The sequence below is a fragment of the Corapipo altera genome, unplaced genomic scaffold (assembly GCF_003945725.1).
Source record: "Corapipo altera isolate COAL_440 unplaced genomic scaffold, ASM394572v1 75, whole genome shotgun sequence".
NCBI lineage: Eukaryota > Metazoa > Chordata > Aves > Passeriformes > Pipridae > Corapipo > Corapipo altera.
Window position 1 is genome coordinate 14,462,967 of NW_020884887.1, and position 25,024 is coordinate 14,487,990.

General features: G+C 44.6%; 1 protein-coding gene across 5 annotated transcripts in view; it reads left to right on the forward strand.

The window, feature by feature from the left end:
* FSTL4 (follistatin like 4) overlaps window positions 1–11,122 on the forward strand; it is a 197,135-nt gene extending 186,013 nt beyond the window's left edge. For 4 of the 5 annotated variants that reach the window (XM_027643573.1, XM_027643574.1, XM_027643577.1 and 1 more), the window contains 4 exons: window positions 686–835; window positions 1,402–1,509; window positions 4,481–4,590; window positions 7,612–11,122. In XM_027643573.1, coding sequence (XP_027499374.1) covers window positions 686–835; window positions 1,402–1,509; window positions 4,481–4,590; window positions 7,612–8,314 — 1,071 coding nt within the window. In that variant the 3' untranslated portion in view covers window positions 8,315–11,122. The remainder of the gene's footprint in view (window positions 1–685; window positions 836–1,401; window positions 1,510–4,480; window positions 4,591–7,611) is intronic. The other variant, XM_027643575.1, reaches the window with a different exon arrangement.
* The last annotated feature ends 13,902 nt before the right edge of the window (window positions 11,123–25,024 follow it).

Consider the following 25,024-nt stretch of genomic DNA (forward strand, 5'->3'; position numbering starts at 1 on the left):
TTTCTCTCTTTTCTCTTCTCTCTTTTCTCTCTTTTCTCTTCTCTCTTTTTTCTCTTTTCTCTCTCTTCTCTCTTTCTCTTCTCTTCTCCACAGGACTCACTGAGTGGAGGATCAGAGACAAAATATAGCATCAGGCAGCTGTGAACAGGATTTGGTCCAAAGCAGCAGGATTTGGTTCCTTTTGAACAGGAGAAGTTTCTGGTGCTGTAGGATCCTGCCTGTTTTGCTACTGTTTCCCTGAGCACAAGTGTTTTAGAGCATGCTCTCCTGCACAGAAAATGAAGACTTTATGAAAAATATGAAGCAGTGGTTCAGTTAATGTAAATCTCTGTTTTTTCAAAGCACAGAGTGATATTTCTGTTGCTAATAGATGCTGACACCACTGCAAACCTTGATGAACCTCAGTGCACTTCAAAAGATCGATCCATGGGCTGTGTGGTTATTTAAATTCAATATATGTTTGCAGGAGGTCCAGCTGTTTAATGTCACTGTACAGAGCCAGGCTGCAGTGTGGTACACAATAAATTAATTATTTCATGTTTTCCAGGAAAGAAAGGGGAAAAATATCATCCTGTCAGAATCCCCAGGGATTTTTTTCCAATGGTTTTCAAGTCTGAGCTTCTTGCTGCTCCAGGCCCTGAACTTGTAGGAATTAAATCTTTTCTTTTTTTTTCTTTTCCCTCAGGAGGAAATCTGTCCTAGAGTGGAAGGTAAAGACACTCAGTCCTGCCTCTGGGCTTCAGCAGTCAATGTCAGAGACAAGTACATTTATGTGACACAGCCTAAGCAGAACAGAGTCCTGATAATTGATATCCAGACTCAGAAAGCCATACAGGTACTTACAAGTGAATGTGTTATTCACTGTTGGCAAAAGACTCAATACAGGACAAAAAAATTAGCTCTTTGCCCAGTGGATCTCCTGACATTACTAAAAAGCTGAACCTGTGTTGCTTTCACCTGTGGGGTCACACTGTCGTTCCTTGTTCTGTAACCTGACAGGAAAAGACTCCTCTGGGAGCTGGAGTTCATAGTCTCAGAGCTGCATCTGCAGCCAGGCTTGCTGTGAGTCTGCTAAAATAATGCTGGGATGAATTTCTGACTTAGCTGCCTGTGCTGGGTCATCAGCAGATTGGGAAGAATGAGCTGGTGTGGGTACAGTTTAAGCACAAATTGGCCCCTGATCTGCTGGCTTTAAGTAACAGCTTAAGATGGAGTGATGTCTACCCAGGAAATGGCAGCAGAGCCAAATGTTCGTGCTGCTGCTGATCCCCCAGCTGCTCTGAGGGCAGAGCTGCGCGGGGAGTGTCCCAGGGTGCATGGGATGCCTGCAGTGAACTCATGTCATATTTGTCATGGGCCTTTGGGCCACTGTGTAAATAACTGTCTCTGGGTTTTTTTAAGTCCTTGGATGTGGACCCATTACCAACAAAATTACATTATGACAAGTCCCACGACCAAGTGTGGGTGCTCAGCTGGGGGGACATGAGGAAATCCTCAACCACACTGCAGGTGAGTCCTGACCTGCCAGAGCCTTTGCTCTTTCTGGGCTCAGCATCACTGGTAGCACGTTGGTGACTGGTGGGTTGCAGGTAATTAACAGCATTTAATGGTCTGGATATAAAGCTGCTGTTTTGTTTGCATATCCAGTGTGTTTTATTGAGTCCTCCTCTGTCCATCCTCACATATTTTTCCTGCTGTTTAATTTGTTTCTGAGCAATGACTGTGCCGCAGGCTGGCAGCAGGGCTCTGGTTTGTTTTCAGACTGGTGGCAGAGCCAAGTGCCATAAAGTCATACAGCAAGGGCTGGCAGCTGGATAAGAGCAGGACAAGCCTGCTGTGCTCCACAGCACTGCTGGGACACCTCAAATCCTGAGGTCAGTTTTGGGCCCCTCACTCCAAGGCAGGCATTGAGGGGCTGGAGCGTGTGCAGGGAAGGGAACGGAGCTGGGAAGGGGCTGGAGCAGCAGGAGTAGCTGAGGGAGCTGGGGGGGCCTCAGCCTGGAGAAAAGGAGGCTCAGGGGGGACCTTCTGGCTCTGCAAGTCCCTGACAGGAGGGGGGACTGGGGGGGAAGTCGGGCTCTGCTCCCAGGGAACAAGGGACAGGAGGAGAGGAAACAGCCCCAGTTTGTGCCAGGGGTGGTTGAGGTTGGATATTAGCAGAAATTTCTTCACTGAAAGGGTTGTCCAACCCTGGCACAGGACAGCAGTACAGTCACTGTCCCTGGAGGAATTGAAAAGACGTGTGGATGTGGCACCTGGTTTAGTGGTGGCCTTGGCAGTGCTGGGGGAATAGTTGGACTCGATGGTATTAGAGAATTTTCCCAGCCTCTGTGATTCTGTGGTTCTATGGATCTCTCGCAGTAAAAGTCAAAGAAAAAAGGGCTCTCTAGGGCATGAAAAAAAAAAAAAACATAAACAGCAAAAGCAAAACCTCATAAACAAATTCTGTCACTGAGTGTCAGTGACTCCACTGGAGGGGTGCCAGCCAGGTCCCTGGAGCTCCTCCACGCTCAGCACCATCAGACCCACGGTGATGTTGGAACACAGCACTGCACATGAGTGTGAGCAACTAAATTAGCTTCTGCTTCTGGATTACCTTGACAGATTCACTCTTCCATTAACAGTACAGACACATGGAGAGTAGTCATCTAATTGGGTGTTTTGCTGCTGCTGTGTGTTATATGACAGAGTTGACACCAGAGCTGATTCAATCCATCCAGACAACCCTTCTCTAGTAGCTGTTTTCTGGCCCTTGCTGCCCAACCTTTCTGGAAATACAGGTGTCATGTGAATACTCCTGCCAGAAATGTGTGCTGGTAAGTCTACATTAAAGCACTCCCCAGGAGGCAGAGAAGAAAAGTGTCTGTGCTTTCTGACCTAAAAACCTACAAACCTGGAGTCTAGGTTAGTCCTGGGGTTGCCCAAGGCTTCGCTGGAGATGCTGCTCTGTGAAGATGGGATGAGCCATTCCCGCCAGTCACATGCTCCATCCAAGATAACGACTGCAGACTGTCAATAATAAAAGCTGGAACAGCTACTCCATCGTGGGTGATTTCAGGAAGACACCAAAACCAGAAAGGGGGCGAATAAATGAGGGTTTGCAAGGCAATGCCACCAGGTTGTCTCACCGGGGGATGAGCAGTTTCCTGTACAGGGTATAAGGGGACAAAATGGGCTCTCTTTACCCTTTCTGACTTAATTTCTTCCATCCAACTGTGAGAGGTTTGTGTAATTAAAGTGGAGATGGCACAAGCATGTCATTATTAACAAGAACACGCCACCTGCACAGTTGGAAACTTGTTAGAGGGCTCCAACTCTCAGATAGTCCTTTCTGTTATCTTTAAGAAGTGCAGTTACACACAAAAAGGTGAGATTAGCATCAGCATCAGCAGATCCTTTCTTTTTTTCTGACCTTCTTTCCAAAAAGGTGGGCAGTGACTAATTTAGCAAAGTTTCCTCCTTAAAACCTGCAGTGGTTACTTGCAGACCTGCAATAAAACATCTTTTGTTAACAAAGATGCTGCTGCAGAGGTTGATTTAAATTTCCGCTCGTGCTCTGGAAGTCAGGGATTCATCAAGCTGCCCGTGCAACCAACTAATGGGATGCTGTTGTTTAGCCATTACTGGCTTGTGGTAAGCAAATGTCTGGCCTCTTGAAAGCACTATGCAAGGGTGGACATCCTTCTTGAGCAATCTAATTGGAAGAAATCTAAATGGCATGACCAGAACATCTGTCTGAACTAAACCTTTTAGGGATTTAGCATCTCTTTAATGAATTATGTAGCTATAAATTCAAAGCAACGACTGTTGCACATTAGAGCAACAGAAGTTCCTAACAAATGGACTAAAATCATCTTGAACCCAGCAATAAATTTGAGTATTTAGCATTTTAATTATTGAAAGGTTCTCCTTTCCAGAGCAGTGGAGGAGCTGAGTTCCCCTGGCCATGGAGATGTGTCCTGTGCTGGAGGACAGGACCAGGGGACAGCCAAAGGGCCCTTCTCTGCTCCTCCCTGAACTTTACATGGTGCTATAGGTGGATGACCAGTTTTTCTCCTTCAAAGTGATAATTAGGTGCTGTGAGTTACTATTTGATCCTTCAAGCTGGTAAATTATCGCTGTGCATTTAAGTGAGATTAATAAATGTGACCATGAAATAGGTGTTTACTTTAGACAGTGAGGGATGAATTATTATGGTCCTAGTGTTGTCATACTGCTTCAGCTCCTGCATGACTGCTCTTTCTCGAGATGTAAACCACTTAGGAAAGTCAAGTTGTGTACTTACCTTACAAATGTCAAGCCTCAAATACTATTTATTAGCACAACTTTTCAAGACATCTACACCAAACAGTGTTTCGAAGTCATTAATCAATTAAAGCCTGGGAAGAGCCACTGGGCCCCGTGCCTGTGTGTAATCTGTGTTTACCTTTCTGCTTTACTCCCTGCTCCTCCTGTGCTCAGCCTGCTGTGTTTGTTGTAGGTGATCCCGGAGGCGAGCGCGGGGGAGGATCCACGGGTGATCCGCACGCCCTTCCAAGGAGTGGAGGATTTTTTTATACCACCTACAAATCTTATTATTAATCATGTCAGGTAAGAAGTTATCTTAATGAACAGTAATGGTGACCAGGCTCCTCCCTTCTCATAACCTCAGAGCACTTTGCAAGTATGAATGAGTGAATGAATGAATCTGGGAGGAAGCTGGCTGCTTTTATTCCCATTTTCACATGTGAAATGGAGAAATGGTTGAGCAAATTGCCAGTGGTTATTCAACTAATCAATAAAACAGCAAGAGACAAGCCTGGATTTCCCTTAGACCTTGGCACAGACATTCAAGGCACTCGCCTTGGTCAGCCATCCCTCCTTGCAGCTTATGACACTCTGTCCTGGCTTGCTTGTGCCAGGAGCTTGATGGCCCAAAAATCACCTTTTCTTTACTCCAAATGATTTTATGGATCTGGGCAGAAACCTATGTCAAGGATTTATTGCTTGAAGTGGTAAAAGTGTACTCTACCTGAAGCAGAAGGTTCTTCCACGTGTTTCCAACTTGGATCTCTGTGTGGGGTGTGTGGTTTGAGCAGAGAAATGGTGTGCACTGCACATTAACAAAATAAACCTCCATGAACCATCAGTTTTGAATGTTAATGTGATGTAGTGGTTAATGAGATTGTGTAACTAACATACTAATAACTTGGAGTAATACTGTCTGCTTCCCAGCAGGCACAGGAAGCCTCCCATTAACATTATCAGAATTGATGATAAGTGCACAGCAATTCATACTCTTCTTTCCATGTTACAACATAACAACTCTTAAACCATCTTCTGTCTCCTATATAGTTTAACTAAGCAAAACTCTCAAAAAACCATAATGTAACTCCTTACATTAATCTTAGGTTTCCTGCAGGGAGCACTGGGAGGGGGGGGGTCACACTTAAATGATTATATATTGAATCTGTTCCAAAATAAATAACTTTTCTTCCAGAAACACAAAATAATGATACATAGCTCATGGCTGTCACTTGTAATTTCTCTCTACTTCATTTTTCCAGTTTTCCCTCAAAATTTCATTGTGACTAATAGTAGTGCCAGGAGGTAAATGGCTCTGCTGAATGTTAAAGCCTGAGCTGAGAAGGTGAAGATGGGGTTCAAAGACAGGAAAGTGGAACAGTTATGCTTTATTTGTTTGTTTGTTTAGTTGTCTTTTTGCTTGAATGTGATTAGTTGGCTGTATACAGATTCCCTAAGAAATATTAAATGTAGGTTCTTGTCTATAATTTCCCATGTGCAAAGCTGCAAATGCTGTGCCTGATTTCTTGTTGCATTTGTTCAGAGCCAGATCTTTGTCCGTTCTCACTCACCCTCAGCCCAGAAAAATAATTGCTTGCAGTCTAATGAGACTCATTGAGATCATGTTCTAAACTCTCCACTCAGAAACAATGAATGGCAATACCAGCATTTCCCAGGAAGGTGAATATTTAAGCAGTCTCTTCCACAAGCCAAAAAATATTTGTATGCAAATATTCCTGCATATGTATTTCAGCTGCCTCTTATTTCAGATGGATATCTAGAAATGTATCCATTTTTATTGGTTCCCAGGGTAGCTTGTTGTCTGTTGAAAACTCTCCAAGTGCAAGTTTTGCTTTGCGATTTCAGATCACAGATTTCATGCAAGGGCTGGGCCTCTTCTGCAGCTGTGGGCACATAAAATACATCCTGACCCACTTCTTTAAATGAAAGTTTATGATAAGAACCATTTCTTAACTTCTTCAGGCGTTTGGCCAAGTATTAAGGAAGTCTTGGGGAAAAAAAAATGCTGTAAGGGAAAGCACTTTTTAAAGTGTACTTAAAATGCACTCATCCAGGAGAAATACAAGTGTCATATCCAATTTCCCCACACACAGTGCGCTACAGCTCTCCACTGCAGATATTTTGTGAAGTCTCTAATGGATGGGAGTATAATGGGGAAATGAAAGGCTTAGCCCAGTGATTTTCATGGGATCATTCACTGCATTGGCTCGTTCCTCAGAAGTGAAATCATTGCTGAGTGTCTCACTGACAGATGGATTAAGAATAAAGAAACAAACCCAGTGTTTCAAAGCAAAATATATATTGTCTGCACGCAAGCACGTCATCCTCCCCATTTCACAAGGCAGTTTTACATCTTTTGGGGAAGAGATACAACACTAAGCACTCACTTCATTTCCTTCTGTCTGCACTGAACAGATGAAAAGATGCTTGATGTAAAATTAGTTTTTGTAAGCCAGTGCCAGTGACCTGTGAATCCCAGGAACACAAACAGGCTGTTTCTATGGGCTCTCTGTCTCAAATTAAGCAGAAACCTTTCCTGGCTATTCCTGACCTTTTCTTGTCTTCAGCAAAGGTCAGATCTGCTGCAGCATATATCTTTTACAGAACATTTATTCTCTGCTCTCTGTTTCCTGCCCTGTCTTGAGACAGAAAATCAAGACCCCTTATCTTCAGGGCACCCTGGTTATGTTCCTCAAGAAATGTTTTACACCTTCCCTGGGCTGCCAGGGTGGTGTTTAACACAGTCTGCTCTGCACCTGAGCCTTGCCAGCTATATATAATATAGGATATTATTTATATATTTATATATTATATTATCCTATATTATATATAGTATATATAGTATATATAGTATATATAATATAGGATAATATATAAATATAATGTATAAATATAATATCATATAATATATATAACAACCAAATGAAGAGCATGTCTAACCTCATCTCTTAAATGACAGCAGCAGAGGGGATCTGTGACGTGTGTTTGGTACCGGTGGTGCCTGGGGACAGTGCAGGAGCTGGCAAGGCTCAGGTGCAGAGCAGATTGATTTCAGCTCTTGGAGATTCAAATGCCCGAGCACATATTCAAACTTCCAGGATCAGGTTGCAGATTTGAACTGAAATACAATATATCCCTCCTTTCAGGATGTTTTAGAAGCACTAAAATACAGGAAAGACACGGCATTATTCCATACGCTTCCAGAACCAACAGGACAGATTTTCCTAGTTCTGCTGACTTCCTTCTTTGCTCCAGCCCGTCCCCATGTCTCCAGAGGTGACCTCAGTGTCTCGTTTCCCGTTGCAGGTTCGGCTTCGTTTTTAACAGATCCAAACCGGCGGTTCACAAGATCGACCTGGAGACCGTGACCCACGTCAAGACCATCAGCCTGCAGGCACGGGGCTGCGCTCCACAGGCCATGGCCTACACCCACCTGGGCGGCCACTACTTCATCCAGTGCCGGCGGGGCCGCGCGGGCACCGCGTCCCCCCAGCTCGTCCTGGACAGCGTCACCGACGCCGTCGTCGGCCCCAACGGCGCCGTGTCGGGCTCCCCACACGTGTCCCCCGACGGGCGGTACCTGGTCAGCGCCGACGGGGACAGCGGCAGGATCACGGTGCAGGCCCTGACCGTGCGGGGGGAGATCCGGCTGGTTTATGACTTACAGACGAACACCCGCGTGTCCGATCTGACGTTCCAGCCCTCCTTCACCGAAGGCAATCAGTACTATGTATACGCCGCCTCACGTCGGCAAACGGATGTGCTTTTTGTGGAGCTGTCGACGGGGAAAATGAACGTACTGAAGAACTTAAAGGACCCTATCACATCCAAAGACTGGCCCTGGAGCAGCTACAACAGAATTATGAAAGACAGTGGATTATTTGGACAGTATCTCATTACACCAGCTAAAGATTCATTGTTTGTTATAAACGGGAGGCAAAATACGTTACGCTGTGAGGTGTCGGGTGTAATGAGGGGTAACACAGTGGTCTGGGTTGGGGAGGTATGAAAGGGCAGTAGAGGTGGAGCCTTCAGCAGGCAAGGACCAGTTGGACCTTTACACTGCAACAGATGAGCAGTAGCGTTGTATATTTTTACACTGGGAAAACAAAAAGAAAAAAACAAAAAAAACCCTGTATAGGCTTCATGGTACAACACTGGTCTACTTGCAAGTTTTATAATATAAGGTATGCTCTGCTAATAGGAAGTGGTTTTGAAGGGATATTTTTTATTTGTGGGTATGATTTGTGGTTACGAGAAAAAAAATGCTGGGAAACAAATAATATCTCCACTGAGATATTGTATAAGCCACGAAACCCAGTGATTCTGTAGAACAAAACAGGTTTTGACTTTCCATACTGAGGAGCTTTTGTGTTATGTCCAAGCCATCAGTTTTCTTCCCTGCATCCCTTGCCCTTTGCACTGGCTGCCCCACCCCAGCACGGGGAGGCTGCAGCAGCGAGGACTGCAGTGAATATTCCCCTTAGGATGATGGGGGGACTAAACATCAGAGCAGTTTTCAACCCAGAGAAACCTGGGAGGGCAATTTAATGAAAGCTGATGGGTTTCCTCTGCAGGATGGCTTTGGGAGGATGCACAGATGTGGTTTCAGAAGGAGGCATCACAGAAATAGTAACTGTCAGCTCGCTCGCTTCCGCGCTTGATTTTGCTCTTGGTCCTACTGAAGGCAATGGGATGAGTCCCCCCTCTTCCAGTGAGTCTTTGTGTGATCGTGTTTGAGAAATTTGCCATGAAATATCCAGGCCATTACCCATCCAAGCCTGGGTAAAAGCCAGGAAACACTGAGGTGGGGAGGGGTCAGAGTTTGTAAACAATTTTGTTGAGAAGGTGGCATTGGTCTTTCAGCAGCTTGCAGTGCTGTCAGTTTGGGCACAATATGCAAAATCTGCTCTTTTGGGGGCAGAGAATTAGTTACAGTTATTCCCATAGGAGACAGCAACACTTCTAGACATCATTGGTTTCTCTCATTAAATATTTAGTAGCACTGAAGCCACTTCGTTCTTCATAAAATAGCAGTTAAAATGACAGGCATTATTTTAATAGAAACCTCACTCATTTTCTAGTCATAGCCTTAATTGCCTATTTCTTTTCAGAAAAACCAGGAAACAATTCTTCTTTGTGATTTTTTTTCCCTTCATGTTTATAGTACACTTGTTTATAGTCAATTATCTTTTAGTTATGAGCAAAAGACACTCATGTAAAAGCGGCTGAATCATCCAAGAATGCAACAGCTGGCATTGAGAAATTTCAGTTGAGTTCCCATAAAAACACACAGCCATTTGCACTGGGAAGATATAAAAACTTTTCTAGTTGCATTTTTGTAACCTTCTGCATCCATCACCATGAGGGAATGAGGGCAAGAGCAGCTGTGGCTCGCGGAGCCGGGTGAGCAGCAGTGCCATCGGAGAGGTTGTATCCCCTGTGCCACTTGGAAAATGTGGTCTTGAGGTGGGTGAAAACTCTCTGAAGGTAAATTTTGGAAGCTTTGGAGCCACCTGTTGGCCTTTGGAAAGACCCAGCTCATCTTGCCAGTGACCTTGTTGCCCAGAGTTTGTACAAAAGCTGCTGCTGAACACATCCAGTGATAGGTAGTGGTGTGGTAATTATTTTCCTCCACAGATGCTTAAAGTCACCCATTTCACTCCACACACAGAGGGATTTTAAGCAAGAAGGATGCTTAACACTGGTAATCTTTGCTTTAAATGTTAAACTTTACCAGAAGAGCAGCATTTTAGCATGGCTGTAGGCCTGAAGTGTTTTAAACCATTTCAGTTCTATAGAGAATATAAAAATCTGTTCTGACAGACGAAGAAGGGGAGCTGAATCCTATGAATTCATTAAACATGGAGTCCTTGAAATTGCCCTTCAACTCCCACAGGCTGAACGCTACATCTCTCTCACTTATGAGCCATAGGGGTTAGAAGAGACTCTTCCATCATTGCAACACAGACATGTGAGACAGATGGGCATAGCCTTCCTTTAGCAATGCATGGTGTCCATGATTTTCTACTCATCCCATTAGGAAACGTACCCATGTCAAGGAAAGGAGAAGACCAGCTTTGTAAGTACCTTTAAATATGCACAACTCCTTTCTTGAACAAAGCTGTATCCATCCATTGCAGCCATCCTAAATGTGTTTTTACCAAGGCCAAACACTGCTCTCGTGTTACCTTTTATGACTTCTTGAGTATTTTGTTATGCCTACGGTACGTTTTCCCTGTAGAGACGTTCATTGTGTCATAGATCAAGCAAATATTACTTTTTTAAGAATATTTAAAACAAAAAAAATCTGTATATATCTGTTCAGGTAAATATTCTTGAGGCTGGTTTATATATAGGCTGTGAAAGATGTGTAACAGACCTCACTTCTCCCTGTTTGTCTCAAAATATTGGAATAGCGTTCACTTGAAAAATCCCACTTGGACCTTCCAAAGATGTTCCCTTTCTTCCCTCTTCAGCCCAAGTTCTGGTGATGTGTTTTTCTAAATTATCCTAATGGTTATATATCATCCTTAGAAAATGAAGTACAACTTAGATTGTCCACACTACTTGTGAACAGTTCCAATGACAGTCAAACCTGACATTAAAGTGCTGCACATTTGTTACTCTGATTTTATTTTTTTTTTATGACACAGAAATTTTATATATATTTAAAAAAATGTTTCAACTCATTTTTGCCTTTCAACTCTGTCAAAAAGAGACTGCATTTCCTTGTGGGCAGTTTCTTTCCTACTCCCTTTGTGTTCTCTACCAATTCACACTTAATTCCTAGTTAATAAATTATTAATTAATCATGGTGATTTATTGAAATTAATCTAAATTGAATTAATGGCCTTTTCATTATCCTATACACTCGTGTCAGTAGACTGTTCTGACACCAGGAACATGGGAAAAATAGTCCTTGGTTTCCAGTAGGACTCCAATGCCAGGATCAGATGCATTGAACATTCATCATTGTATGATAGAAATACTGTTTTGTCTTAGTATTTCCTTCAATATTTTCACTTTGTGAACGAGTGAGAGTTTTTACAGAACATTTTACCTATGCACTGCAGTGCCTGTTTAGAAACCATCTGCTTTTAATTTGGAAAGAACTCCTCACAAGTTACTTAAGTTGGAATCTGTGACAATTAACATATTCTTATCGTTAAATACTTGGATTTATTTTTTTTTTTACCACTGCAAAAAAGCAACAGAAGTCCCCAAATACTTTGGTGGGCTTGCCTGCAGGATGAGTGGGAGATGGGAATGGCTGGGTGGCTTAGTCCCCCCCCTGCAAAAGGGGCTTCATGAAAGGGCTGTTGAAAAACACTCTTGCCTGGAAGGATTTGGGCTGTTTGGCTGCACTGACCTCCACGAACACAACTCTGCCCAGGAGGAACACCAGTCCTGACGACCTGTTGACAGGTACTTATTTACTTGATTTATACCATGATTAGGCCTTAATTACCAGAGTGCCTGGTAGCGTGCTGGGTGCTGTGTAAAACGGATGAAAAGGTCAAGATCTCAATTCTGTGAGGAGATAATGGCTAATTCCCTGTCTGACCCTACAGCAGGTCAACAAAATGAACAGGAGCACAGGAACAGAGGCTGGGGGAGACTTGTACAATAACCTGATTATTCCTAACAGATCTGGGCATGCCCTCATGCCTGTGTATTTTTTTCCCTAAGACCCCCTTTGTCCCTCCCCATTCAGGGCTTTGTTTTAAGTGAACATCACTCAGGAAACAGGGACAGCCCTTCAGTGACCCCCCAGGACCCACCTGAAACCTGCCCTGATTGCTGGACTCACTGCTCTGCATATTTATAGGCTCACCAAAAAAAATAAAACCAACCAAACCCCCCACAGTGCAGTTGGGTTATGGCAAACAAAGCAGAGATCAGTGTTTATTCACCTCTTCCAGTGGTTCTGTTTGCACACCAGAGCTGATCCCCCCCCAGTCGGACAAGTCCCAGCCAAGCACAGCAAGCCCGGGAATGGAGGGCTCCCCTCTGCCAGTGGAGGAAAAACACACCTGAAATGTCACCCTTCTCTAACCTGGGGTTTACTTTTAACACTGATTTCTAAAAGAATAAAGTAGCAAGGCCATAAGGGTTTTTTTTAAATGAGCCTGAAAACAGAAGAGTGACAGGCAGCAGGAATCTCACCTCTGCTCATGTCTGCTGGGAAGCAGCAAAGGTGCTGCCTTGGGGATCATGCATGAGTGATGGGGGCTGAGCTGAGCCTGGGCTGGGGCCATCTAGTGAAGGGGGCTGCAAATACAGACCTGACATTGTGGATTTATTTGTTTATCCCATGCAGTGTGAGCTGGCTGTGCAGCCCAGCCTCGTGCATTTGCCAAAACACCCTCGATGCTGAAAACCCCAGTGGCCCAGCAGTGGGATTTACAGCCCAGGGTGGGATTTACAGCCTGTGCAGGCAGAGCAGGATGGTTTGGGCACAACCAGAGCATTTTGTTATGTTCTTGGCCCAATCTCTCTGCACCAGCTGAATTAATGCCCATGTTCACTGGCAGCAAAAGGTCATCACCAGGCAGCCCCGGGGGAAGAGGTACCAGTGCCTTCACACTGCTGGTGATGACCCTCACACCTTGACACAGGATGCTTAGGTGACTTACAGTCCTCACAGATGTGACTGGCTACTCCAGAAGCTCTGTTTACCTTTGGATTTTTTTCCTTGTGCTTTTGTTTATCCCTTATTCCTGAAATTCCTGAAAAAAGGCAAAAACTCAATGGTACAAAACTCAAAGGCTCTTGCATGTCTCATCTTGAGCTTAGTTAAAAAATGGGGGATTGCAGGTCGTATTTTCCAAATGCTTGTAATTGAGAACAAAAAAAAAACCCTGAAAACCAAACCAAACAAAAAAACCCAAACAACGACAACAAAAACCAAAACAAAAAACCAAAAACCTAAAACCCACAACAAACTAGCAAAAAGAAACCAAACCCAAACAAACAAAAAAACCCCCACAAAACTCCCAGCAAAATCCCACATTATTTTTTTAACCAGTTCCCAATACTAACTTTAGAAGAAATAAAAAATTAAAAAAAAAAAAAGAAAAGAGCCCTGCTGTGGTGCTTCTACCATGCAAATTGCCACAGCCCAGAGGCTTGTTTAATTAAGCACTTCAGCACTAACCCTTGGCAGTGTGTGGTGTCTTTGACACTTGTCCAAAGCCATCAGATGAAGGCAGCGAGCACAGCGAGAGCAGAGAACCAGCTGAGCCTCGGAAGCAAGACAAGCAGTAAATCAAAGGAGTAGCCCATCCCAATTTGCAAAGGTCAGAGCACTGGCATTTCCAGAAGTGTAACTCCAATTCCTGGCTCAGTGACACGTTCCCTGTGCCATCCAGTGCCCAGCCTGGAGCCGGTTCCTCTCGGATGAGGAGGGGGGGTGAGCCCAGCTGGCACTTCACCTCCTGCAGTCCCAGCAGAGCAGGGGGTGGAGAGTTACCTGGAGAGGAGTTTTCTTCTTTCCTGCAGGGAGTATTGCAGAGGGAAAGGTTTTAATGTTTTATTTAAGGCTACAGTAAACTTGATGTTAATGGACTTTCTGGAAAGTGGAGGGAAAGTTCTGTGGAGGAAAGTTCATCGTTTCTGCAGAGGATTTGCTTTGAGGGCTGGAAAAGCCTGATCTCATCTGGGTCAGGCAGGGGAACCAGGCTGAAATCTTCCTTTTCTTTTAACAGGTGCAACAAGGCTAGAAAAGAATAATAAGGCATTGGTTAGTTATTTGGGGTGGTGGTTTGTTTTTTTTTTAAACAACTGTATTATTTCCTATTTTTAACTCTCCTCCTTTTCAGCACAGCTGCTCCTGCAGACCAGTCCCTCCTGTGCTGAGGCTGTTCTGAGCAGTAAGGATGTGGAATTTCCCTAAGCTGCACATCACCCCTGTTTTGCAGACAGTTCCACACGAGCAGCTGTATTATATTTTTCTGTATTTGGAGTGTTGCACTGGGCTCCAGTCGTATTTTTACATGGAATCCAATATAATTACTTTAAAATATAGTATCAAAAATACTGGTGGACCACAAATAGCGACTGAAAACTGGCTTATGATTTGGGTGGGAAGGGACCTTAAAGCTCATCTTGTTCTGTCCCCCTGCCATGGGCAGGGACACCTTCCACCAGCCCAGGGTGCTCCAAGCCCTGTCCAACCTCTCCTTGGACATTTCCAGGGATGGGGCAGCCACAGCTTCTCTGGGTAACCCTCTCTCCCACCCCTTTCTTTCTCATGCCTGGTGTGAACAGTCCATATCCTGCCAGGCAGCCACAGCCTGTTCCCTCCATCAATCCCGTGCCGACGCATCGCGTGCTGTGTCGAGCTCAGCCGAGCTCCTCCAGGAGATGCCCACACTGACACAGACAGCAAGTGCCAGCCAGCCCCGCTCCCTCGGCACTTTTCCAGGTCCCAGGCTGGCTCAGCACAAAGTCAGCTCTGTGTAGAACACAACCTCAGCTTTGAAGCTGGCTGGCTGTGGCATCCCACCGCTGGCACACAGGATGCCAGCCTTGTCCCACAGCCAAAATTACTCAGTGTTTTCTCTCTGTAAAATTATTTCAATCCACTGGATACATCGGCTTCTGTCTGATTTCTTGAGTAGATTTCATTTTCTCCAGGCAAGGCATTTTCTCAAGCCTGAAAACTCTTCATGCATTTTTTTTAATTTATTTTTCATGTCATTTTTTCTCATCTTCCTATTTTTTAGTGGAGGAAGGGGATGCATTCACATTTGTAGACAACATCCTGATGTGGCATTGCCCTTTCTCCCCTCACACATGGAAAACATTGGCAGAAATCCCAGTGGGCCCAGGCAATTTCCAAAACCAATAGGGCAGATAGGACATTGTTCCCCCAGCACTGCCAAAGCCACCACTAAACCATGTCCCCAAGTGTCACCTCTGTTAAATCCCTCCAGGGATGGTGACTCCACAGCCTGTTCCAGGGTTTGACAACCCTTTCCATCTAGAAATATTCCCTAACATCCAATCTAAATCTCCCCTGGTGCAGCCAGCCAACATCATGCCTGGTACTGGTCCCACCACAGCTCATTCTGGCATCAGAATTTCTCCTAAAAGCAATAGGTTTGTCCTAGGTGAGCTCCCAGTGTTCTCATGCACAGTGTGCTACTGCTCTCTGGCTTTATATTTAAGATTAGCCTGACATGTCTGTGTATTTAATTTATAATTTTGACTTGGGAAAAATTAGTCTGTCTTTACGTGGAGCTATTGTAACGCTGAGACACAGATGGCTAATTATCAAAATGTCTAAGAGCATCTTTGTAGAAGTCCTAAGGCAAAAGAAAAAAAAAACCAAAGTACTTTTGACAAGCATTATTTGCTGAAACAAATTCAGTTTAATTAAGACATGAAGTCTGGACTGAAAGACAGCCCAGCTTGTCAACAATATTAACTGCAGCAGTCACTGCTAGAGGTTATGCTTTGCATTAAGGCTAAATGGTAAAGGACAGGAGCTTTGTAAAGAATTCCTCAGGTTTCCCTGTATAACAAAGCTGAGCTGGTTAATTGTCTTGAACAATATTTTACTTTAGAAGCTCAAATCAATGCTGATGAAAACCCCCAATGTGACAGCTTTGGAGGCTGAAATCCTCTCTGTCCCCTAAAAACTCCTTTCAGCAGCACAGGCTGTCCTCTGTGCCCTGCCCCAAGGTCTGCATGGCCCTGAGCCCCCACAGTGGTGCATGTGGGAGCACAGGGGCTGTGTCAGCAGGACCATCACCACTCATGAGTGCTTCTCATGCCAGGCTGGGGGTTAGAAACCCATCCCTCCTTTAAGCACATCAGCAGAAACCGTGGCTTCCTCCCCGGGATGTGCAGGTTTCTGTTCCCCGCGTGCCAAGCCAGGCTCGTTAGTCGTGGAGGGGGTGTGGGCAGAGCCAACAGCTCAAGCTCTGCACTGTCCCATATGGCAGGAAAATTATTCAAGGAGAAATTATGCAGATAGTCAACATGTTCAAGCTGCAATGAATTATGCTGAAAACATCAGCACAAGTAGCAGCCGATTTGTGTTACGGTCAACGGCCGCGGTTCCCTTGTTTTCTCCTGTTGGAGGCCCTGGGGGCTGGGGGGTGTCAGGGATGCTCCAATAAACCCCCTAAAGCTACAGCTCCTGCACTGGGGTGTGACAGCACTTGGAAGTTAGCAGGGAAAAAAAACAGCCATCATGCAAGGGACACAACACTTCATCCACTGGCAGCTCATCCCCGAGTCTCCCGGACGTACTAGAGGCAAGTGTGAGAGGAATGAGGGCAGCAGAGAAGGTGCTGGGTTTAATTCCTGCAGTTTCTGCTACAGGTTGACCCCCAGCAGAGGACCAGGGGGAATGGCTTCCAACTGACAGAGGACAGGGTTAGGCTGGATATTAGGAAGAAAGTCTTCCCTGTGAGGGTGGTGTGTCAAACATCCCTTCAAAACATCACCAAAGCAGGAGGGAGGCTGACAGAGTCGACACACAACATCAGGTGATGATACAGAATCATCTTGTGTTTATTTAAATCCTTCCAGCAATAAAAGCAAACCCACTGGCTGTGGTTTCAAAGTGTTTCTTAAAATCAGCCAAACAAATCCCTGAGTTACCATCTGCAACAAACAGAAAACAGACCTGCTATTAAGCCAGGCTGTAAATATAATTTAAAAGCAAACCTGACCAATAAATTAGGGGCTGTGGTGGCAATGGTGTTAATGCAAGCTGGGAAGGAGAGGCTCACTAGGGGCAAATAACGTATTTGTGGTGCTGCAGGAGAGAGGCAGCTGATGGAGGCTGGTTGTGCAGCACATACTGCTCACAAAACCCTTCAGAGCACTGCCAAGAACCTCACAACTGATGGGCAAGTGACAACCAGGAAGATTTACGCTCCCTTTCACACCTCCTTAGGAAGGCTGGGAGGGTCTAGAACATGCTGTGAGTCTGCTGAAAACTCAGTGACGAAAAAAGCTGTGGGTCACCCAGCCCCAGGTCCAGGCTACTGGTCCCAAGACCGTCCATAAGGTGAATATGGCATCTCCTGGACTTTGCTGTGCTTTCACCTCAGAGGGAAAATTATTTGCTCAATGAAATTTAGGAATGGCTGTGGCTGTTCTGGAGCTGGGAGCTGAGAGAGCACAGGAGCTCTGGCACCAAGGGGGGAACATGGGGTCCAACCCTGCATGAGGCAAGAGGGGGCCCTGGAGCCACATCAGTCACTGGGCAGGGTCACTGTGACCCAAAGGTGGTCCATAGGCACCCCAGGATAGGAAAACTGGTTCCACTTCAGCAGAGTGAGTGTCACTACAGTGCTGTGATATATGAGCATGTGAAAAGAAGTGATAAAAAATAAGGAAAGTTTAGTAGAGAATTTACAGAATTTAGTAGAATTTACCATGCTGTCAACTCCAGCAATATTGGCATTTCAATTCATTAAAAGTCCAGACAAATTAGATGTTTGTATTCATTTAAAATAATTTCTCCTCTTTGACCCAGCTTAATTTATCATATTACGTCTTTCTGCAGCACTTGGGAGAGCTGCTGTTTGAATGAACCCAAAGGAATGTATGAGGAAAATATTAAGTAGTTGTCATTAACAGCAGGGTCCATTAAAACCCAGCACCACAGCTTCCCTACAGCTATTTTTGCCAAGCCAAACACAAACTATTCTCCTACAGATGTAGCTTTTGTGTTTCTTGCTGTATTAAAGCTGAGACACCTTGTGACAGCGTTTTCATGAATAACACATGTATCTCAGGATTTGAATAGCAGTCACTGCAAAGTAAAAGCAGCAGCAGAGGGGAAATCCCACACCTCAATATAAACCAATCCTTATTCAAATATTTGCTCTCTTTTTCCTAATAAAAACCTCCCATGTTTCTGCCATTTTGTACCTGTATTTTCAGAATTTTATTTTTATGAATAGCTACATTTTGATGGTGAAAAGAGGCTGAATAATCAACAAGCATCTACCCAAACATTCATATCTTCAGTTTTGGAAAGGAGGTTTTCTTTACATCAGACCTGAGTCTACTCTGACAAGTCCAACTCAGAGTTACAGGTAACCCACGAGTAAGCTTCTCTCATAACTGCATTATTCATTTCTCCATCATCAGAAATAGATAGTGTCAATGAAGGCTACATAAATTATATTTATCCAGCAGGCTTAAACAAAGAAGGCATCCTGCCAAGGGTTTGGTATCTTCTTTTTAAACAACATGTATTAATGGCGTTGTCAGGTGGGGAGAGGATAAGAAAAAGATACAGGACTTCCACAAGATCTGGAGCAAACCAAGGACAGAATGGAATAAACTGGTGAAAGCAATACAAATATTAATCACAGCTATCATCACCTCAAAAGATCCTCTCCAGGATGCTCCTCTGGTAGGTGCCAGCAAATGCCATTACTACAGTTTACTAATAGAGCACACACATGTGGATCCTGCACTGGAAAATAGTGTGGATGGGTGGATGGAGAGAGAAAGACAGACAGACAGACAGACAGATAGAAAGACAATCAAGTGGCTTTCTGAAGATGACATGGATTTTCATTACATTTAGCAGGCAGGACACGGAATGCAGCAAAGGATGTTCTTTCCTCTGTTTTTCCCACAGCACCAAAGTCTGTGGTGTGGAATTTCTGCTGTTTCAGCCCTCCCTTGTTAAAAGCTTTTTATAGAAGACTTAATTTAAATGTACACTTGTGCTGTTCCTGCTTTCCCAGGTGAGCAGGTTGACTGGTAATGTCACAACCACCTTCTGTCGACTGTCTGGGGTGTTCAGGGGGATCTTTCCATGTGGCCTGATTTGCTTTCTGCCTGAAATCCACGCTCCCTCCTTTGGGTGACATCCAGAAAACACCTGTGATTTTTCATTTTGAAATACTCTTTGCAGCTTGCTGGATGCTGGCTGGAGAGCCAAGACATCCCTGGGGACATGAGTGACATCAGCAGGAGCCGTTTGTCACAGTGACTCAGAACATTACAGGGTAAGACATGCATATCATCATCACAACAGGAGGGCTCTCTTGTTCTCCACTTCAAGCAAGTGGGACTTTCTGTCCCAAACCAAGTCCCCTCTCACCCTGTGCTGAGCATGCTTTGAGGAGCAACCCCAAATGATGGACCCAGACTCCTTCACCCCAATCCAAGGGCCTGCAAGGCTCAGGTCAACAATGTTGGCAAAATTGCTGAGAGCAGGAGAGGTGGCACTTTTTCAGTCTTGGAAGCAGAATAGTCTGTTAAGTGTGGAGAAGAGAATTAGTTAAATATCAGTAAACAAACACTGTTATAGCCATCAGCTAAACCTACAAAGGCTGGACTCTGCTTGGAGCACCCCTGTTTGTTCTGTGCTGCAACATTTCTGGCAGAAGATGAACCCTGTGGGAAGGGGCTCAGCAGAGATGTCACAGCAGAGGGGTCTCCAGAGCCAGCTGGACTGTGCCAGGTGGGCAGGCAGAGGGACAGGCATGCACAGGAAAATATCTGTAAATGAAAGCCCCAGCCCAGTGAGTTCTCCCTAGTAAGGCTATTGCAGCTCATCTCTAGACAGGGCTGGGTGTGAGCAGAAGTTTCTCTTCATGTTCAGTAGCAGCTCAGAGCTCAGAAAGAAACCTCTGCCATACTGCCTTGTAATATAATCATACATGTGTAATATCTGAAGATCAAGACCATCTCTCTATTAAATTAGATAACAAATAATTAGATAATTTTAATTTACTCTATGAATCTTCTAGAGAGTAAACTGCTTACAGGCAGCTAATGCAATAAACTTACTTTATAAGCAGAGAGCAGCATCTGTTACCACGAGGAGTCTGCAGCACACATTAGGATTCTAGGCACACTCAGCCATAGTTAGAGTAAATGTATCATTAAGTTGGTATCCTTTCCTATTCAAAGCACACTTTTCAGGATTTATGTACTGCAGACAATGAGATAGCAGGAGAATCAACTTGTGCTCGACTCTTCTTGCATTCAGCCCCTGTCCCATGGCAAGATAATGTTAATAAAAAGGGTAAGACAGAGCATGGAAGTCAGGTCACTTCTGTATATGGGAAATACAATCCCAGCCCTACACCCACCCAAAGGCACAGCAAAACAGAAGCTGTGCTGAAAAAGTACCTTTAAGGTCACAAAATCAAACCACTTCATCAAACAGCCTTCCTCCCATACACACACAATTGCAGGGAGCATCCCAGGCCTGCAGGCAAAACCATGAGTTAATATGACTTCTAAAAGTTCTTAAATATCTCAGCTGAGTGTGTGCAAACTGCACTTTTTCCAAAGGTTTGCAAACTCAACAAACTGGGCAAATAGAAGTGACAGGAAGGGTTGTTATTTGTAAACAATCTACTGTGCCATGGTTGTGACACGTTTATTCCAGATCCAAGGGGTGCTATGAAAGATCAACAACTATATTTTCAGCTGGGCTAAGCACTGTATTTACAGGGCACATGTCAATCCAAACACTTAACCTTTTTTAAAGCTGCAACTACACCCCATTTTCAACAGTGACCAGTGATTTCTTAGATGCCCTCACTGTTTGAATGGGGAAGAAGCCTGTTTTTTGGAGGATGGATGCCTTATTGCCATCAACACAGCTTGCCTGGATTTCTGACTGAACTGGCAGCACAATATAAAAATAAAATCAAACCAGCCGAGCAATGCTATTGTGCATCTTAGCAGTAATAGAAAACCACATTGTCCCTTCAGGCAGATGAGCACAGCACTAAAGATATCTCCTAATGTCATTTATGTGAAAGTTGCATTTTTATTATAAATTAATCTACCATGTCAGTCACACATGCAAGCCCTGTCCATGGTCATCACACATGCCAAGAAAATGAGTAGCTTCTCCATTTTGCAGCTGCTGACTTGCCCTGTTTGAGGGGAACTCAACAAGGTAAAATTAATGGGCAAGGGTCTGGTAATAAGCAGAGTTTATCTGTCTTAGTGGGAAAGAGGGACAGCCCCTGGCAGGAGCACGGGGCTGCATCATCCATGTGCTTGCTGTGGGTGAAATCACTGGAATGTCCATGACAGGTTAGTTGGGAAGTAAGACTGTTGTATCTGTGCTTTCACTTGCCATCATGGGTTCTTATAATCCCCCTTTTCTTCTTTTTAGAGTATGGGGCAAGTCCCAGTGAGAGTCACTGAGCGTATGGATGGTTTGTGTCAACGCCTTCAGCTTTGTGCCAACACCTTCCCTGCAAGAAGATTAAAGGCTTTGGGAAGAATGAACCTGAACATCATGAAGCAAAGCTAAATAAATCAACACAGGAGCCTCATCACAGTCACCTACACAACAAAGTCCCCTGCTATGATGTATGTGGTGGAAGAATCCAGCAGGCAGTTGATTTACCCTTCAAGACAGAACTACTAGAGAGCAACCCTCTGTGCCAAGCTCCAGATAAGATGCAATCCAAGTTCTCTGGCTGCTGGAAGGTGCCACTTGTTCTGTGTAAGGACAGAGATGGTGACATGATGAATGATCATGACAGTGCTGGTACAAGGTCACTCTGAATTGCTCTACACCAGCACTGGAGCTGACTGTGGAGCACAGGGGTCAGGGGAGCAGAAAATATTCCACTGAAGCCTTGGAGGCTGTAGCCCTGATTATGGACCAGAGCCTTTGGTTATATTCAATGCTTCACTCAGCAATGAACTATAAAAAGCCTCTTTTTCTACCTTTTAATGATTATTCCAAGCTAGGGTAGAAGTTAGCCAAAATTCCTGGGGCTTTCAGCATTAAGGAGTCAATCCCTGCATATTCCCTCGCTTTGCCCGGTGGATGGGAAGAGCCTGTGGTGTCCTGTGTCCTTCTCCAGGCAGGTACCCAGAGAAGCAGGTGGAGGAACTGTACACAATTCACTTTGACAATTCACTTTGACTCTGACCATGGGTTTTCAAAGTAAAATTCAACTCACATTTCTCTGGGCACTCAAGGTCAGCGTTTGTCAATGTGCTTTATATAGGAAACAGGCTATTTTTAATCTCATTGTTCTTCTGGTCCCAAAAATCTTAGAATCATGGAATGGTTTGGGTTGGAAGAGACCTTGAAGATCACCTCATTCCATCCCTCCTGCCATGGGCAGGGACACTTTCCACCAGCCCAGGTTGCTCCAAGCCCTGTCCCTCCTGGCCTTGGACACTTCCAGGGGTGGGGCAGCCACAGATTCTCTGGCAAAATATGACTCTTCCACCAAAAAGTCAACCAAAAACAAATTCACAGAAAACCTCCAACTGCCCACACTCTGGAGCATGGCAGACACCTCTGTTTCTGTGTGTGGGGTTTATGCCCAGCTGTTGAGCTGGACTTTGCCTGTGTGATGCAGGAAGAACCACGAGGGAACACACTGAGGGTTGGATGGGTCTTTCTGGGAGAGTGTTAGAAAAGATGTGCACCCACAGCCCTGAGCACAGCATGTCTAGACTGACACTGGACCTGAACTTGTTCAGCTTTTGACAGTCCACACGTTAATTCTGTGACCATAATGCTCTAACTGTGAAAACTGCTTTGAATATGGGGCTTCAACCTTCAGATTTGGCTCAGTTATCTGTGGTTGGGTCAACAGGTGTAGAAACATATATAAAAGAACTGCCTTAAACCAGCTTTCAGCCTCATGAGCCATTCAGAACAATGTATATGATTCCTGTATGTGCAGAAAACCCTGTTGGAGCAGCTCTGTGGGGGAAGGAGGGAGCAGCTCAAGATGCACTGAAAATCTGATAACTGGATTAGGCACAAGAAAGCATTTCCTGAGGGGGAAGAATCCACATCTTCCCTACTGAGAAAGGTTTCTAAACCAATCTCATTTATCATGCATTCATTTGTTGAGTAAATATTCATAATATATAAGTGCTGGTGTCACTTTAATATTCTGATTAGCATGGTACATCGTTTCCTCTGTCTGGATAATGGTGAAAGTCATGCTAATCGAAGTAATGTTGTGTGTCAAATGATACAGAGCTGATTTACTTAAGACTTGGATGTCTGCTCCAATTAACTTCCAAAGCAAATTGCACTGAAGTTCCTTTTTCTGTCTTTTATGAAATAGAATACATAAAAAGTATGAGTTACAGAGCAAGTCTGCCAAAGTTCTCTCGTATTACCTCCTGACACATCCACTGACCTTCAGCCGGTTCCAAAGCAGAGAGAAGCCTGCAAAACTCATAAGTTATTCCCTGCTCCTGCAATAAATTCATATCTATTTGCAAACACGAGCTCAGTGAGCTGCCTAGTTCACATCTCAGGCTTTTCTGGGCACTGCACAGCTGGTACAGCAGCAGCCCTTGGAGAGAGAAAGAAACTGTATGTGGAATAAAGGATGTGAGAGATATAAAGTCCATATGGCTCAGTGAAATCAGATCATTGTGTCTAAATTGCTTCTTTAACTGTTGCTGGATGTGTTTATAATCTACTTTTACAAGGCACACAGAAAAGCACCACTCAGTTGGGTTACCATTGAAAGCCTGACCTTATTAACACCCCCTGTATCTTGTCGTGTGCACTAACACATTACTGCAATATATTGTGCTGCTCCAATATTTTTGCACTTCAGAAGTGCATTTGAAAAGTAGTTTACATGACAAGCAACACGCAGTTCAGGCCAAGTGAATGGAATGAATAATGAAGTACAAGGAAACAGTAGCTGGGCACAGTGAAATCAGAATTATTTTGGCCACATCGGTTTCGAACGAATTGAAATCAAACCAAATATTCAATGGTTGCAAAGATATTACTTGAGAATAAGGCAGGGGAAGCACGAAAGACTGGAATCCCAGTTAATTTGATTTCTGAACAGCAAAATTACCAGTTCAGTTGCCAGCACACTGCTCATATCTCGAGTCTATAAAAATTAACTGTAGGAAACCTTATTCAGGCTCTGACTCAAAACACAGCCCAGGCTGTAACTCCACACTCAAACCTAAATCCACTCACACTCGAACCACACGAGCTCCAAAACACTGAGCACTTGTTCACAGTGCAGTGATTTTGCAGGTGAATTTAGATACAGGTTTCAGCACTTTGCTGAGTCAGCTCTCAGCAGCTCTCCCGGCCTTGCACAGTCTGCAGTGTCAGATCCCAGGGAAGGGTTTGTGCAGGATCTACAACGTCTCAGTGCAAAGAGGGGATGGTGGGGTGCAGGTCCCTGGATCCTGAGGGGCTCAGCTGAGAACCACCACCACCACCATGCCCAGAGCCCCTTCTGCTGCTGCCCAGCTACTGCTCAGCGTTTAGTGCCACTTTAAATTCTCCTGGTGAACCAGAAGCACCTGAGAAGGAACAAGTAAATATTTAATCTACTGTCTGAGTTTTAACAGGTAGTTCTGGGGAGAGCTATTGAATTTTTATTGGGAGAGATGATTTGTGCTCGGAATATTAGAACGTGGTGCTCGCTCAGGGATGTTCAGAGCAGCAAACTCTCCCTAGAAATACTTGAATTACCAACATTTCAACTGGGTTTTTAATGACTCTTCCTAAAGTGAGGGGACTTTATCAGTATTCATGGAACAGGCCGGCCGGGGAAGCTGCAGTCGGATCAGTGCCTTTTCAAAGCCAGGACTGAAGTTGATTTGCACCGTTCGGTCACCAACAGCAATATCAAATACAGGCTAATCAATAGTGGCTGACAGCTCTGGAATAGCTCTGGTGATGCAGACGTGCACCCACGGGCCACGGGCTCTGCCGGAGCATCGGCCACGCAGGACCCGC